The sequence below is a fragment of the Calonectris borealis genome, chromosome 5 (assembly GCF_964195595.1).
Source record: "Calonectris borealis chromosome 5, bCalBor7.hap1.2, whole genome shotgun sequence".
NCBI classification, from domain to species: domain Eukaryota; kingdom Metazoa; phylum Chordata; class Aves; order Procellariiformes; family Procellariidae; genus Calonectris; species Calonectris borealis.
Window position 1 is genome coordinate 23426616 of NC_134316.1, and position 16715 is coordinate 23443330.

The 16715-nt window shown below is 42.7% G+C and overlaps 1 protein-coding gene across 3 annotated transcripts in view; it reads left to right on the plus strand.

The window, feature by feature from the left end:
• STON2 (stonin 2) overlaps nucleotides 1–16715 on the plus strand; it is an 81096-nt gene that overhangs the window by 10700 nt on the left and 53681 nt on the right. For 2 of the 3 annotated variants that reach the window (XM_075151399.1, XM_075151401.1), the window contains exons 2-4: nucleotides 7554–7766; nucleotides 8201–8455; nucleotides 14092–14289. In XM_075151399.1, the coding sequence (XP_075007500.1) occupies nucleotides 7679–7766; nucleotides 8201–8455; nucleotides 14092–14289 (541 nt within the window). In that variant the 5' untranslated portion in view covers nucleotides 7554–7678. Of the gene's footprint in view, nucleotides 1–6165; nucleotides 6387–7553; nucleotides 7767–8200; nucleotides 8456–14091; nucleotides 14290–16715 lie in introns of all 3 variants that reach the window. The other variant, XM_075151400.1, reaches the window with a different exon arrangement.

A 16715-nucleotide genomic window follows, 5' to 3' on the forward strand; every position in this document is an offset into this window, starting at 1 on the left:
ACAAGCCAGGATGTGTGTTTACTAGAAGTGTTTAGCATCCAGCACAATATTCCAGTAAACTTACGATCGCTTACTCGCTTCCCTGTTTCTTTTGTCATCAGTCTCAGTTTAGAAGGAGGATAGGTACAGACAGGGCTTTGCGATCTGTGTTCGCCTCTTGACGGCTGTCTTCAGTGATGTCGGGCTGCAGTGACATAGTTGGTTCAGGGGTGATTAATTGTAGAACATTATGCTTTTTACGTCAGTGAGATAACTTAAAAACCACACCTTGATAATCATCACAACAGCAACTAAAGTACAGTAGCTTTTGGAGGGTTTGGTAAATGGAATACACCTGGCTGGCTTGTCTGTGCACAATTTTGACATATGAAAGCATCAATATCAGACGTGCAAACCAGGGTGCTCAGTGGGAGCTTTCTTCTGAAAAACATGTTCCTTGTTTGATTCACTTTTTCAGGTTTGAATGAAGAAACCAGTTTTTAAACCCAGTTCCCTCCCCATACTATGGATTGGAACGTCACTTATTGTAGCATTACGTTGTGCAGTTGTTGCGACTATTGCAGATTCACCATCCTGAAGCAGAAAAAGTCTGACACATGTAATGGTCAGGTGTGGAAGTCTGGGATCTGCTTTGGAGTTCTGCCTCGTGGAGGCCTTGAGGAGAGTGGTAAGGACCGTGCACCCGCCCTCTCCTAAGGGGATGCTACCAACTTCTCCCCCCTTACTGCATTTAGATTTCTTGTTGCCTACTGTTATTACCAACAGAATTTTGTTGAAGAAAGAAAAACCTGATCTGTAAAGCAATTCGAAATTAGTCTAGCCCTTGGGAAATCAAACCCTTAAATTAGTGTTTTGCTTATTTTTTCTGCTATTTGTGCAATACTGACTTGAAAAAAAATCCCAGATTTTAGAGATGCAAATGTTCTGCTAAACAAATTGGCGTGTTGCCTCTTTTCTGTGATCTTTTCCCAGTCTAGTTTTAAAGCACTGTTGCTCTATACAGTAAGAGAAGCATTTGACTGATCTTTGCCTCAGATTCTAGTTTGAGTTGGCAGGCTGGTAGTTTGGGAAGTTATCCTTCAAGTTTTAATGCAATTACGTGACTGGAGGCTTCAGTTACCCTTTGCATGCATCATGGACCCACCGCGAGCTATATTTAAAGTCCTGAAATGTAGAGCTTCTACTTTCCCGATGTGAACTGTCTGTCACTGCCAGACATTTTGTCTGGCACGCTCCCTTGGTTTCTGCCTGTTATACATTACTTCTAACTATAAAAAAACCCAAGATTCCCATTCCTTTTCTGTATTGCTGCTCTTCTACAGTGCCTTTCTACACTTCTCAAGTTCTTGGGAGTGCAAGGAATAGAGGAAGAGGTTGTACAATTTTCCTCCAGTATCAGGTTTTGAACCCCTCTAAACAGTATCTTGTCTGCCTGGCTCTGGTTATGAGGCATCTAGAACCCATGAAGTGTTTCTAAGGCATGGCCTTGGCAGGAGGAGAGAGACCATTGCCTTCTGAACTGCCTAAACATTCTGGTGTTGCCTGCAGGAGAGCATCTTAGGTGTTTTTTCTCTCTCTTCTGGAAAACAGAGGAGCTTCTGTGGCAGATAAATTGTGGTGTAGAGGAAGCAGCAGCTGTTGACCTTTCAGATATTAGCCTTGACGCAAATATTCCTGAGGGAGATGCTTATGACTTTCTTACCAACGCATCTGCTACAGGCTCTCTTCTACTGTGGGGAAGCGTGACCTTCCAGCAAAGCTGAGATGTGTCTTTGTGGGGCATGGTTTTGTGTGTGGTGGTTGGGTTCTTGTGGCCTAGAGAAAGTAAGGGCATTCCAGGTCACCCCAGCTTTAACACTGCTTCTGCCACTGACTTGCAGTGTGGATTTAGACAGATCACTTTGTATCTGTTGGAATAATTGGGTATGGTCATTAATTAGTGTGGCTGCACTGGGTCCTGCCATTAATTAGTGTGGCTGCACTGGGTCCTGTGCTTGGGGAAACCCCCGCCGCTTTTCTGTCATTCAGCGTGCCAGACGGCTCTAGTCATCTTCAGTACCACGCTCTGCCTCACTCCATCCCTTTCTAAAATTGCCAGGGGACAGTGGTAACGACCTACCTTGTGATGGCACGAGGTGGATCTGACCGGGCTCCAAGGACAGACCGCTATCAAGGCTCTTGTTACCGCTCACTTAGGTGTAACCTGTGATGGGCACAGCCACCCCTGCTTCCGGAGGGGCTGCAGGAGTTTCACAAGGGACGTCCGTTTGGCTCCCTTTGAGCCCTAATTCTTCCTTACGTATTGAGAGCTTTCACGTAGGTCAGTGTTACACGCGCCAGGTACTGGCTGAGCTTCTTAAGCTACATCTGAAGTCATGGAGCTCATGTAATAGCACGTATCAATCAGAGTAAGTAAAACTGGTGTAAGATCTAAAAGCCGGTGTTAGCAGATATTTTCTCAGGGCAATTTATAAGCTGGGGGAGCTGTATACATGAAGAAAATAGGATTGTCAATATTAAGAATGCAGTAATCGAATAACCAAATGTGACTTTATTCCTGTCATCATCTAGGTCATTCATAAGATCATCTTACTTCAGGCATTTGGGCAGAGGCTGGTGCAATGATTTTTTCAGTAACAATAACAAAATCGAAATCCAGTTCCTTTAGTTCATTGGGTTTCTCAAGTTTTGGGGTGTTTTTCCTGTCGTTTATCACTGGGTTTTGGTTTTCCTGTGGCACCCTGAAGTACTTGGGACTTCCTTTTGATGCTTGAGAACAGATTCCCAATTTGGAGTTTGTTTATTATTCAGGTCGTGATGTGCTGATGGTGAGTGCCTGTTACAGGCCAAGTTGAGAGGAGGAGCCATGAGCTCTCTCACTTGGGAATTTGCCCAAGGCAGCAATCAGTCCTCAGTTCATGCTACTAGAACTGCTTCGTCTGTACAGGTTTGCCAAACACGTGGTCAAGATAAAATTACATATTTTTTCCTTGAGACTTTGCTGGTGTTAGTGAAACTTGATTGTTACAACAAAAGCCGTGGTCAGAGTCTTTCCTTTTTTACTGTCCCTTTGGCTTAGCTGCTTCTTCTGCTACGTGGAACTTAACAGCTTGTCTTGTTGTTTTCCCTTCTGTGGTCTCCTACAATAACCAAATGCACAGTACAGTAACCAACTGATGTTTAGGTCCCTGGGATTGTAAGGGAATGTATAAGCAAGAAAAACAGTACCACTGTATGGATTATGGCATTTTTTTCAGTGGTGCTGCCGTGTAAGGCAATATACTTAGAGAGTCTATAAATTTAGCACAAACTTGCTATTGATGTTACATTTGCAAAAAAAACCCTGAATTTAATCCTCTCAATTTTTATTCTAATTTTTTTCTCTCCTGTTTTTCCACGTAACTGTAGTAACTCTGGGCAGTGGTGATAAAGCCTACTGCAGCATGCATCGTATGTATGTAACTAACTGGAAGCAATTGGAGACATGACCCTTACTGCTTAAAATGATTAACTGTGCTGAGCTGTTTCTTTTGAGCAGAGTTGAAATGTACTGAGAAACAATGTTCGAGTTTGCTGTCCAAACACATGAGTAATTAAATACTTTGAATGGTATGTTTACAAAACCACCATTCCATTACAGATACTTCCAAAGTGTCTCAGTAGTGCTACGAACCATTACTACTGCTGGTGTTTGTACTCACGTAGCGTGTAAAAGTCCCACCTAAAGTGAGGGCTCGTTGTACCAGGTGCTGGGTGTGAGACTTGTGACACAAGATAATTATGCCACTTGCTCAAATATATGCTTTTGGCTTAGCAAAATAAAGGGAGAAGGATGATGGTATTTCTTTTCATCTGTCGCTAGAGCGGAGTTGTACAAAAGGGCAGATGGGTAAGCATGTCACGAGAAGAAATGGCTATAAACTGTGAATTTACATAGATTTGAAATGAGAGAAGGTTTCTAGTTATCAAAGCAGTGTTGTCATTTTAGAATGAACCTTCATCAGTATTAAAAAGGGATTATGTAATGTGGTTGATCAAAACATTAGGAGGACTAAACAGGCAAGGAGTTTTGTTCCAGCTCTATGATCTCTGCCCTTCAGAGAACTGGAAATAACGGTCACCCACTTGTCAGTCAGATTTACACGTCCCACTGTGAAACTGTGATGTAAAAAAGGGACACCTGAAGCAGAAATTTCAGCTTCTTAGAGTTTTGTTGCCTCATGGTCAAATCGCTGCGCTGGAACTGATGGTAAGGATCGCTGGGGTCAGCGTGTATAACATCTGCTTTACCTTGTATTTACTGTGTAATAGTAAGATACAAACTTCTGATTTGCAATTTTTTTACCAAAAATTGGATAAATTAACTTTTTTTCCTTTTTTTAACCAATTCAGCACCAAAAGCTTAATGCATATACTAACACAAATCCAGAAGTTACAAAATCTAAACTGATAGAAATCCCATTCATGTAGAGAGGTGTAATGCTGGCCTGGCCTGGGAATATCTTGTTCCAAGAAATGTGTTTCCATCTCCTTTTGCTTGGGTGGTACGACATAAACTTTTGCTTTAACTCACTTGGAGTATAGAGGATCCATTTGTTCCCTTAGTCCCTGTAGGCTCCGAAATCCATTTCTCTAGGAATAGCCACAGATGTTTGAGAAGTCTGAAGAACTGAGAGAAAAACTCCAAAATTTCCTTGCAGAGTATTCGCCGCAGTGTTTAAATAGTGGGTGCTGATTGCTTCGCTACAGAGAGGATTCAGGTTTATCCACGGTGTTGAATGGTTCCTTTGGAGACACGTACCTTTGCGTAGTTCTACAGATTGTGTTAACTGAATGCGCGGTGGCATTGGTGGTGTGCTGGCTCAGGCTCCTTGGTTCACAGTGGGGTTGGCTTAGGTTTTTTTCTAAGGAGGGTTTTAGAAAGTGAAGAGAGGTGAAAAATAATTTGGGGATGAAGTTGTATCTTTTCCACATAGTCTGCACAGGAGTTAGCTGTACATGATCCATAATTCTGTACAGGCATTTAGGTCAGGGGGTGGGATTGATGCTTTCTTGTGAAAGCTATGAGAATGCAAAATTCTGTCTTTTTAATATTTTTTTTCATCCTAACATATGTATCCTCAGAGTGCCTCTATTCTAAGAATCTTTGACATTATGATCTACTCAGGCTGACTTTCCTCTCTTTCATGCTGCTTGTCTAAAAGTTGTGATAGCCCTGATAAGTCAACACAATCTCCTTTATTTACAAACCTGGGAAGTCTGTAGAAAATTCCAGCTGTGGGGAAGCTGCATAGCCGGAGTATGCGCTTCATGCTGCACTGCATGGTACTCTGATGCTCTTCTGGCCTCATAGTGCTCACTATGGATTTTAAAGTGTTTAAGTTTTGCTCTTTGGTACTGAATGGATTTAGAAAAGTATGCTTGTCATGGGGCAATAGGGTAAAAGAGCAAATCCATCCTGAAATAATGGTACAATTTTCCCACATATCTGCACAGCTGAAACAGTCCATTTTCTTGCCTTCTTTCATGGCTTTTTTCCCTTGACATTTTTTTTTTTAAAAAAAAAAAAAGGTAGCCCTGCTGGAGTCTCTGTGCATTAAGGGCAAGATAAACTGTTTTCTTTTTTCATTTCCTGACATTCCATGCTTCCATCAGGACTTTTCCAGGAGAAAGGAGAGGTCAGTATTCAGCTGTTTGGGAAAAGACGACTTGGTTACAGATATTTAAACAAGCCCAAAACAAACAGCTTAATTGGTCACACGAGGAAAGCAAGATACCAAGGTCATCCTCTCCTTCCCTCAGATGGCATCCAAGTGACCCAAAACATCTGATTATTCTTTTTCTCTTAGCTTGCCTCTATGTTTAGCTCTGTAGTTTCTATTAATAGTACCCAAAATGGATGCTGTGCGAGGCAGGCAAAGGTATCTGCCCACACTGCGTGAAGGCATGTCCTGCCATGGGAGCGGAGGAGAAGGGGCTGGGGCTCAAGGGCAGCTCTTCCTCCAGCATTAGGGGACTGGTGGTGTGACAAGGGAGAGATTTGCAGGGTGACTGGCTGTGGGGTGGCCATAGGCTCTGGAAAGTCTACGGGGGGGGGGTCAATCTTCTGGTGAATTGCACTTAACCATCAGGATTGTCTCCAGGAATCCTTTTTTGTGTTTGCAGGAAACCATACATTTTCTGTTCAATTCTGCTTGAAAAGATTCATCTTCAATGAACTCTCTCTGGGTGTCAGGCTGGTTTGTGACTTCCAAACTTTTGAAGTTTCCTGCTCTTTCACGCAGCTCTTACTTGCCTTCAGCAGACTAATAACTTCGTGGCCCTGAAGAGAATAATCATATTGGAAGCCATTTAATGATCTACTTCCTGCAGAAAATGCTTAAACAGTGAGCGCATTTAAATATTGGTCTGCTCTTTGGACCTAAATGTAGTTAATGTAGAGTAAAGAGAGGTCTCAGTGAAGTATCTGTTCTTGTACACCAACATGAAGTTTTACCCCAAAAGCCCCTTTAGTTAGGTGAGAGACAGCAGGCCAAGACATGCTGCTTAAAGCTCTTTAAAATAGCCAAGTCAGAGTTTTAGTATTTTCAAGTACTTGAATACCATGGCAACAAGAGCTTCAATGCTTGAGATAATTGGGGACAGAATTCACACGCTTCCCTAGGAGGAGGCAATAGTCCTCTGAGAGTTTTGAAGCGGTCTGCAAATCTGAGGTGGTCATGGGTGCTTGTCAAAGAGAATTTCTCTCCCCGGACCTGACCTTCCCAGTCACTAGCCAACAACCAGAGCACTTTGCAGTGCCCCATTCCCTCTAGCAGATTCCCAGATCTGTGTGGGGTACATCCTACTGGAGTGCATCCTAATTAAAGTTGCCGCATCTGTTAAAACATTTGCTTGACTCCAGACAAGATCTAAGATGTTGGTTTTTAAAATTAAAATGTGAAGTTGCAGTCAAGCAGCAGAGTTGAAAGTGCAGCTAGCTGGGAGGGCATCTCTTCATACCCAGACCATTATGAGAATCATGGGCAACCCATTCCAGTCCCAGAACCAGCTACATAAATGTTATTGATAATGCGACATGCAGCTTATCGCTTGCTCTTGAGAGGGATCAGATATTGTAAGATGAGCAAGGCCATGCTGACATCTTAGAATTGGGATTAAGTTACATCGTAATCAAAATTTGCTAAACCTGGGAGAATCTCCTCATCACCTCTCTTGCTGGGCTTATGAAGGGCATGGCTCCCTGAGTAAGGCATAAAACATCATTTTTTATCTTTGGCTGTTTTAACATGAGGATGTTTGAAGACCCTCAGATGCTTTAATCCACATGAGGATGTTTGAAGACCCTCAGATGCTTTAATCAAGGAGTTGCTCAAGTGTAGCCCTCCTCTAGACACAGGTGACATTCCTGTCTCAAAGGTGGCAGTACTTTGACAGTACTGTGCCTGTGGTACATAAATTGGTTTAACATTCTGTATTATTAAAATGGTAGCACTCATTTCTCCCATTTAATTTTCTAAAAGAGATAATTTACTCCTTTCTTATCTTAACAGCACTTGAAAAGAAAAGAAAGTGCGAAGGAGGTGTTTCCCTCTATTGGCTCATCTTCACCGTACCTCTCTCCCATTCTGCTTCCTCCTTATAATCCCTCAGTGAAGATGAGTAGCCTGCTGCGAATATGACGTCTCTGACTAGTGTCATTGCCTCCCACCAGTCTGAGTGGGTGTCCTTCACTGATGAGCTGCTCCTCCCTGTTAACCCACGAGGTACGCTGTCTCTGATTTTCTTTGAACCTTGTGAGACTTTGTTTGAATTAGACCAACTACTGTCATATATCGAGCATCACAGAGCTTGCTTTTCTAAGTGGAAGCAGCGTGTGCAGAGGTTGAATTATCTCCTGCTGCCCCTATGTGATAGGAGAATCTGGGCCAAAAATGTAAAATACTCTCCTAATGTGAGATTTCCTTAGCATAGATCTATTAGAGGGTTTGGATCTGTCCTTCGAGATTCAAGGCAGTATCCAACTGACCATGGAGCAAGTCTCACCTATTATAATGGAGTGCAAAACTATGCCCAGTGTTAGTCTGAAAACTACATCAGGTGAAGGAAAATTTTCTGCCTACATTTAATGGCAAATTTTGGATATTTCAATAAAGAACAATGAAGTCCTACCAATCTTTCTATTTTGTCTTTATTTTAGGTGGCACTGAGGAGCCTCTGGAGAAATGTTTTTCTTCCTCAGACACCTCCTCAGAAGAGAACCACAATGTGGATGGAGAATTTCAAGACCTCTCCCACACAGAGCTGGAAGATGCAGCTGAGCAGCCCAAGGTGGATTCTGCTGTGCTTGGGAACCATGTGTGTCCCAGCACTGATCTGTCGTCATCCATCAGTGCTTGGGTTCAGTTTGAAGATGCACCATGGACCAGTGCTCCATCGACCCACTCACAAGCAGGTGAGGCAAATGCATGAAAAGGTCCATTCCAGTAACATAACAGAATACAGTGGGAGCCTGGATTTTTTCCTTGTTTTTTGATTTCTCAAAGGTTGAACTTTGACTAGTTTGTGCTGTATTTTAACACAATTAATGTTATCAGAGTTTCAAAAAGGGGTCATAATTTCCTTCCGGGTTGAACTAGCAGTACTTTCTTTTTGTAAAGAAAATGGAAGTCTTCTGTGATTCATTCCACGTATGTCTTGACCCTGCAGACTGCCAAAATGCATTCATGGAAACGGCATAGTGGTGTTTTCAGTAGTGACATGTCTTATGTACAGGTATGAACAGCCATTTAAAAAGTCTGAGCTGTGTTTGCCTCTGTAATCTGGAACTGAAAGAATGGTGATCGCTGTCCTCTGTGGTCATAGTCTTTATCTGCTCATAGTCCTCATGTGGTTTTTGCCAGAAGCTTAGTGAGACCAAAAACTAGTGTGCCAGTGCCCATCGGTACTTTCTGCTGTTTTTTGATGCTGTGATTTAGCAGGTGGAGAATCACAAAGACAACTGAAGTTGACCCTAATTCCAGGACTGCATGTGCTTTTCTTCAAATGTAGAAGTTCTTTCTGACATACTTTAAATTTGCAAAGCCTTTGGCTTGCCTCCTCGGCTTATGCTAACTGATATATCAGCTTTTAGCTTTTCTGTACGAACAGACCTCTGTCCCTCCTCGCAGGAGGCTGTGGAGTAATTGCCCAAGAAAACATTAGTTTACTTTTTCATGTTTAAATTGAGATTGTCTCCTAATAATTCCACCTCGCTACTGCTAGTTATTAAAGCAGTTTAAAGAGTTATAGCTTTGCTCACTGGGTCCATCAAATACTCCCTGTGACATGAATAATACTTCTGTCAAAAAACTTGGGTTGGCAACTTTGGGTTGGGTTTTGGGTAAAACCCAACAGTTTTCCATCTGTTCTTTTTATGGGTGCTACAGACTAGTCTGTTCTTTTTATGGGTGCTACAGACTAGTGGCTAGACCTTTGTGCAGGAGAAGTGGGTGAATCTTCAGGCAAAAAGAAGTTTCTCTTAAGCTCTGCTGAAGACCACCTTATCTTTATATTTATTTGTTGGTTATTCTTTTTAATTGTAAATAGTTCCTGATCCTGGTGATGAGAAGGAACAGCACCCATAACTGTAAATCTGTAAAACTGAGGTGCTCTACCTCTCTATTATTTAATTCCATGGTTAGATAATCCTTACTGTTATTCTTTAACTGTATAGGAACCCTAAGGAGGTGACGTGGATATTTTTAAATCCTTATTTATGAGCTAGTCCCACTCCTGTTCTGGACGCTGTGTTATAAATGGCCAGACCAATGCAGCTGACAGCCTCTACAGGGAAGGTTGTGGGGTAGAAGAGATGACAGCTCTTTGTCACTGGCCCTCTACTCCGAGGGGCATTTGACAGCAAGAGGTAGGATAAACTTCAGCCCTGTTGTTCTCAATTAATCTGCAGGTCACGTCTTTTTTCTATGGGCGGCAGCAAAGCTGGCGACTTTGTGTTATAACTGCGACACGCTGACACGCTCAGTGGAAAGCCCGTGGTGACAGCAATTATTCATTTCCAGTAGCAAACAGCCCGCGTGAGAACAATAGCGAATAGCCAGATGGGGGGGAAGAGTATAAAGGCCAAGTATGGGCAGACGGATCGGTGTGAGAAGGATGGAGACGTTTGAAACCTGTTTCCTGTGCAGGCAGCTGTGAAGAGCAATGTCCTGAAGGCTCAGCACCCCTGGCCGCGTTCCTGTCGGCGCTCCAGCACTGTTAGGAAATCGTCTGTCTGTCTGTCCATGCTGAAGCAGCTGCACAGCTGACTAGATAATTACCCAGGCCAGGCTGCCTGGAAACACATTTTGAAAAGGGCTTGCAAAAGTGGCATTTCCAGAGCGCCGTGAGAGCGGAGAGGATGGGCCCTGGGAGAGAGCGATGCTGTCTTACTCTGACCTGAGGGCTACAGTATTTTTGCACAGGTTCCCCTGAAAGCAAATCTTTTTCCCAAAGTGCTCACAGTCTAGATAAATAGTAATTTAAAGACAACTGCCATGTAGTGGTTATCCTATAGGAAATACTTTTAAAAGAAAACCAAGGCTAATGCTGGACCCTTGTTGTCCTGGGAAAAGTGAAGACATTAAGGGGGAGCAGAAATTAGGAGGACTGATAGCAAGAAACAGGGCTGAAAATGCAGGCAAAGAATTTGGAAGGTGAGAAGAAAGGTCAAAACCTGAAGTATAGAAATGAAAAGACCCATTGTGAGCCTCATAGGGGAAATGATCTTTATTTAGGACATTCTTGTAAACCCTTCATTCTACCAGGTTCAGGCAGAGTAAATGCCAGGCAAAGTCTTTCTTTCGAAGTATTTCTGCTTTTCAGGTTCACGCATAGATAACTGACAGCTGCCAAATCATATGGATTTCTCCCTGGGAAGCAGTAACTCTTGAGCGAGGCCACAGAAATATTTAGTCACAGAAATGATGCATTGTGGTGCCCTCTTCCCCATTTTCCTTCTGCTGGGAAAAGAAGACATTTGATTTTTCTCATAGTTACTATAAGGCTCGTCAAACTCATCAAACTGATACTGCAAAAGTGAAAAATGAGATTTTTAGGCTCACGCAAATGTTCCTATCACAAACGTTACGTCATCTGTACCTGATCACAGCCAGCCGGTGACATAACATTTGCATTTGTTACACAATGGGCCTCCAGCTCGCAATCTCATATTCTGTAGGTGTTAGCTGCACTCTTGAGTTCAGGGAGGTATTCAGCAAAGCACCAAAATTAGAGCGAGGCAAGACCTGTTACATCATCTGTTCCGCACACACCCCCCACCCCCCCCACACCCCCACTTCTTCCCAAGAGCTTTGTCTGGTTTTCAGTGGCTCAAGTAACTTGGACTCTTACCATGTCCCTTGAGAGGCTTTCCCACAGTAAGGCAAATCTCAATTTACCCATTTTGTGCTGTTCTGTCTGAAGATAGGAAGTACACGCAACAAGAGATCAGCAGCTGAAAACTGTGATGCTGTCTTAAAATCAGAAAAAATCTGAGGTCCTATGTGATAGGAAAGGAAATTATGCTAATAAGGTTGATTGTAATACAGTGTAGGGATCAAGGAATGGGTCCTCAAAACATCAAAGAGGAGTGAATGCTTAAAGGTAAATCTGCATATTAAAAGCCAATCCATTGTATTAGGAGCAAACACATCAAGAAAAGTAAAATGCATGTGGGAGGAAACATTTTTCAGTTTTGGAAACAATGAATTGATTTTCAGTATCCTACACATGCTTTCAACATAAACAGATTTCTGAGAAATTCCTACAGCTGAAAGTCCGTGATTCTGCATTTATTGTCGTTAGAGACCAAATTCTAAATTTCTGGGGGGAAAAACCTACCTCATTTAGGAATTTGGTTTCAGCACTTCCAGGAATCTGGAGAGCAGCAGGAGCAGCTGAAGAGGAACCTAAACATTGTGTAGATGTTTACTTTTGCTTGTCTTGCTTTTTGAGATTGATAGACAGTTGTTTGGCTCAGTGTAGGGGAAAGTGCACTTTCACTGGTTCCAAGGGTTAGTGTTGGGGAACCTAGAACAGTCATAGGTGGAAGTTGACTGTAGCAAGATTTTAAAAAACATCTGTTGCAGAAAAAGCTCTCTATGGTTACGGTTTTCCAAAGTACAAGTCTCTTTCTTTAGAAGAAACAAATAATTATATATTCTTCCAAAGTGGCACAACTTACCTGGAATAAAATTGATTTGCCCTTATATAGAAGTATTCTGCAACACTATTCCAGGCAGTCTCCTCTTAGACAAAAATTGTTTTCGGAAAGCACAAAACAAGTTGACAGTATGTGAGTTATTAAATCTTACGTGTTTCTGAATTAGCTTATTTTTTCCATATTGCTGTGACTGACTTTAAACAAAAAAAGAAACACTGCAAACCTAAGATCTTTCTTACAAAATAATTCCACAATTTCTAGAATTCCAGATATAAAACACACTTAAAAAAACCTTGGCTCTTGCTACTGGTTCATGTATGGAGCTCAGCTTTTCAGCTTGTGCTCTATGTCCAAATAAAGCGCTCTGTCTGTCAAAGCAATTTCAGGTGAAGTTTTAAGGGTGACTTTTCAGATGCCTCGTGCCATGTTTAACAAAAGGGCTGAGAAAGGGACTGACAGATATAATCATACGCTTGCCATCCTTTCTCTACAGGCATCGAACACAACACAGTGCAGAATTACTGGAGGGAGAAGTGGGGGTTTTTGGTCATGTCACTCTAACACAACAGCTGTCAACGTGTGCGATAAGGAGGCAGATCTCCTGACTTTCAGCTCCTCATCCTTAGAGATGACTCTACTCGGAAGCAGCTCAGTACATAGGCTCACAGCTGTACAAATATGAATATATTAGTGCCTGCTTACCCGAGGGTAACAGCGCAGCTATATAAAATAAAGTTGCCCTTCTCAGCTGGCAAGGCAGGGAGCACTGTTTGGACGTTCCCTCTTTGCACACAGCAGGGTTTCCATAGTGAGGTGGTGTCCCATCACACCACCTGGATGGAGTAGAGAGAGATACATCCTCTTTAATATCAACTTGCCATTTTCTTCCAAAGTATGTGGCAACCTAATGAGAGTTGTTTATGTATTACATGCTGAGAAGAGAACCTCTGTGTCAGTAGTTCTGTAACTGCAAGATTTGGGGTGCACTGAGATCTTTCTTGGTTTAAAAGATAAACATAGATGTACTAACCTAGAAAACAGTTATTATGCTGACATTAAATTAGAATTAGTTTCTACCAGTTCAGGAAGATTTTTTTACCACCTTTTTTTTTTTTTCATTTCCTCACTGGAGTCACCCATTGTTCCTAACATTTGAGTGATATTGTGGGCAAAGAGTGTACAATACAAAGAGTATACAATACAAATTCGTAGCAGTGGATGTATAAGATTGTGTTCTGAACTCTGGATGATGGTTAGGCAGGACTTAACTGTTTGACATGCAAGTCTGGCAAGAATGTAGAACGGAATTTTTGGCCTACACTGAGCAGAAGTGTTACGCAGTTTATTCAGCTTGGGGCACCCCATCCTGCATGTTCCAAAACAAAGCCATTTCTAGTGCACATCCATAGGTCAGTTTCAGTTTATTTTTATACTCCTCCTCCCATGTGGAGCGTTCCTGAGATGACGACTACATTTGAGTGGGTGTCACAGAGAGGGAATGCTTAATTAAATATAATAAAACCACTTTATAAAAATCTGTGGTACTATAAAAACCCTACTGTGTTGCACAACACAGATATTCAGATCCTGTCAGCAGTGGCAGAAACATGCAATGTTCCTGTTCTGAAAAGTCACAGCTTCTGCAATACTTGAACAACAGGAGAACGTACAGTTGCCAGCAGTATGGGATCTAAGGCAGACAGGTGAGTGGTGCTGGAGGGTAACAGTGCCAGGCAGTAGTTAAGTTGCTGTGTGTTTGTTATGGATGTTGGAATTTCTATTTCCCGAGTCTCAGTACACTGATACAGTGTGTCTTTGAAATAGTTGTGATCTTCTGGAAGATGGACCTGTAAGTCTCTAACCGGTACCTGTTTGTTTTCTGCATCCAGTGTCTCCATCAAAAGCACCCAGCTGGACTTCCCCCTCCTCCAACTCTTCTGAGAGGCAAGCCCATGCCTCGGAGAGCAGCTGGACAACCAACTCAGAGGACACCAGCAGCCCAAGCATTGCTCCCTCCTACACAGATCTGCAGTCAGTTAATACTGAGGACTTGACCAGTGGTGGAACGTCTGCAGCAGATTCAGCTGGTAAGAGGGAAGCCTTCAAGCTTCCATCTCAATCTTTTTGATGCTACTCAAACTCACTGCTCGGAAGCGAGCTACAGGGAACGGATTCAAAGCAGAACACACTCAAGGATTAGGCAAATTAACACTTTGTTCTAGTCCGATTCCCAAAAAATCACACCTGGATTTGACCCACCCCTAATACATGGAGGCACCCAGCATAAGAGCCAAATGCAACTATGTACCTGTTGGTGGACTTGTCTGAGTGAAATGTTGGCGCATTTCTGGTTTTCGCATACCACATCAGCTCAAGCTGGTCTAGGAGCTGGTTCTCCGTATATTGTGGGAGAAGCTGGATGCCCTTCCTGAACTTCCATGCAGAAGTTTTCTTAACTCGCCAGTGTATGCAGCTGGGGCAGGTCCAGCTCTGCATGCCCCTCTCTGTTTCAGTGAGTGCCAAGACACAGACCCGGGCGCTGAGTGCGTGCTTTGCACTGTGCTTTGCACTGTTGCTGGAAAGTAATGCAGAGAGAGTGTGGGAGATGACAGAGGGTGGTTCAGTAGCAGATTTTGATCATTTAATGATCCCTTATCTGACCTGGTAGGGATCTATTCAGATGGCGTCCTGACTGTGGAAAAATGTGCTGCATGGCATTGTAGCTCGTTGCTCCTCAGTTGTACTCTAGATAATCTCTGAAGCGGGAGAAATAAAGCAGAGTGGTGCCACCTGTGTCATGCAGAGTTGGGATGATGAGAACTCCTGAATCACAAAGCAGACTTTCACAGAGCGTAAAAAGAGCTGGCATGTCAGGACAGAAAAAGGAAAAAAAATATGCAGCTCCAGGAGGAAGCACCTGCAGTGTGTTGGAAGCTGTTCACCCCAAGCTGAGGAAGGTTAGTAGCTACCCAGTTTGGTGATGAAAATTGATTCGCTGGTGTCATGATAGCTCAGACATGTGAGGTATTTAATGTGTTTTCTCTCAGGTGGTGAATGTAACAATATGTGTGAAGTAAGATCTGTTTTGGGAGAATGGATTTCCTAAGCCCCACTGAGGTCATATGTCCCTTCCATAAGAAACATATACATACATCACCTGAAAAGAGTATTATTTGATGGTTCAAGTGAAACTGGGTTGGACATCAAGGCAGGTTCATAAACAGCAGCATGGTAGGTACTGGCTAGGTGCTTAAGACAAAGGATTTGTGGAGAAGTAGTATTTACTTTGGTTAAGTAGAGACCTTTCTTTCTTCAAATAATACAATTACCGCAAGTCTGACTGACCATTTTTGTTTTAGAATACTCTGCTTGTCTGTACCTCCGAGTTTGGAAACCACTGGTAGAAAGGTAAAATAGGCAAGCTGGCATCACCTACCAGCTGTTTGGATGCCTGTGTGGGCATCAGTTCTGTTCTGATGAACTCATGTCTATTAGGGTGAAGTGTAAGAGTTTTCATCTGGAGTATGTGCTGGATGTTGCTGTTTTGTTGATTTGGTATAGGTTGGCAAAGGGTGGCTGTTGTCACTGGGACTGTCTCCATGCGAGCAAGGGAAATGAGAGATGCCTAGTTCATATATAAACTTGCATCATATAGAGAAACGAAAGGCCAAAGTGCTGCTCTATACCACTGGCATACATATGGAATTATTTGCTATGTATGGCCAAAAGAGAAGTTGATACTTCATAAAAGCTTTGTATGCAACCTTCTTATTCTTCTTTCTTTCCCAGTCACAAACTGACATATTTATTAGCAAAAGAGGTACAAAAATCACCGATCACAATTTTTAGAAGTAGAAAAGTATGTAATAGAGGCAAGGCTGTGTCATTAGCTAAAACATAAGATACGCTACCTTAGTGCTACTGGAACTTGAAGTAAGAAATACATTGAGTCTTCCTACCACCAGGTACGGAGTTTGCAAAAGGGCAGCATGAACAAAGTGCATCTGTTTGTTCCCGTTCATGGGATGGCTCACAGCCCACCCGCCGAGGTGCCTGCTGGCATCAGGCCAGGTTTGTGGAGGTGAGGGAGCTGAGGACCTGGTGGCCATGGAACTGTTGTACAGTTCTGGCTGCTTTTCTGTTGTTCGCTCCGCCCTCCTCCCACCCTCACAGCGCGTAAGTGGACAAAAGCGCATGATCACTGTCTTCTCTCCTTCCTCTCTGCCCCTCTCCAGAAATTCAGTTACTCAAACCTGACTTGATTCAAGCATTTGATTTGCATTTCTCTTCTCAAAAGACTGGCTGCCTCAGTCTGTAGTGGAGTTTGAAGGCTCCGTCAAGGCAATTAAATAACATTTATTTTTTCCATGAAGAAAAAGAGAGGAATCCTCATGCTCTGTGTGATGGTGAAGTCACGTTGACTGTTAGCCAGTATGTTGGCTCCAAGGTCAAGCTTATTGGAGGGAAGAAAAAATCAGATTCATTTCACTGCTAAAAAAATCCAACGAAAATA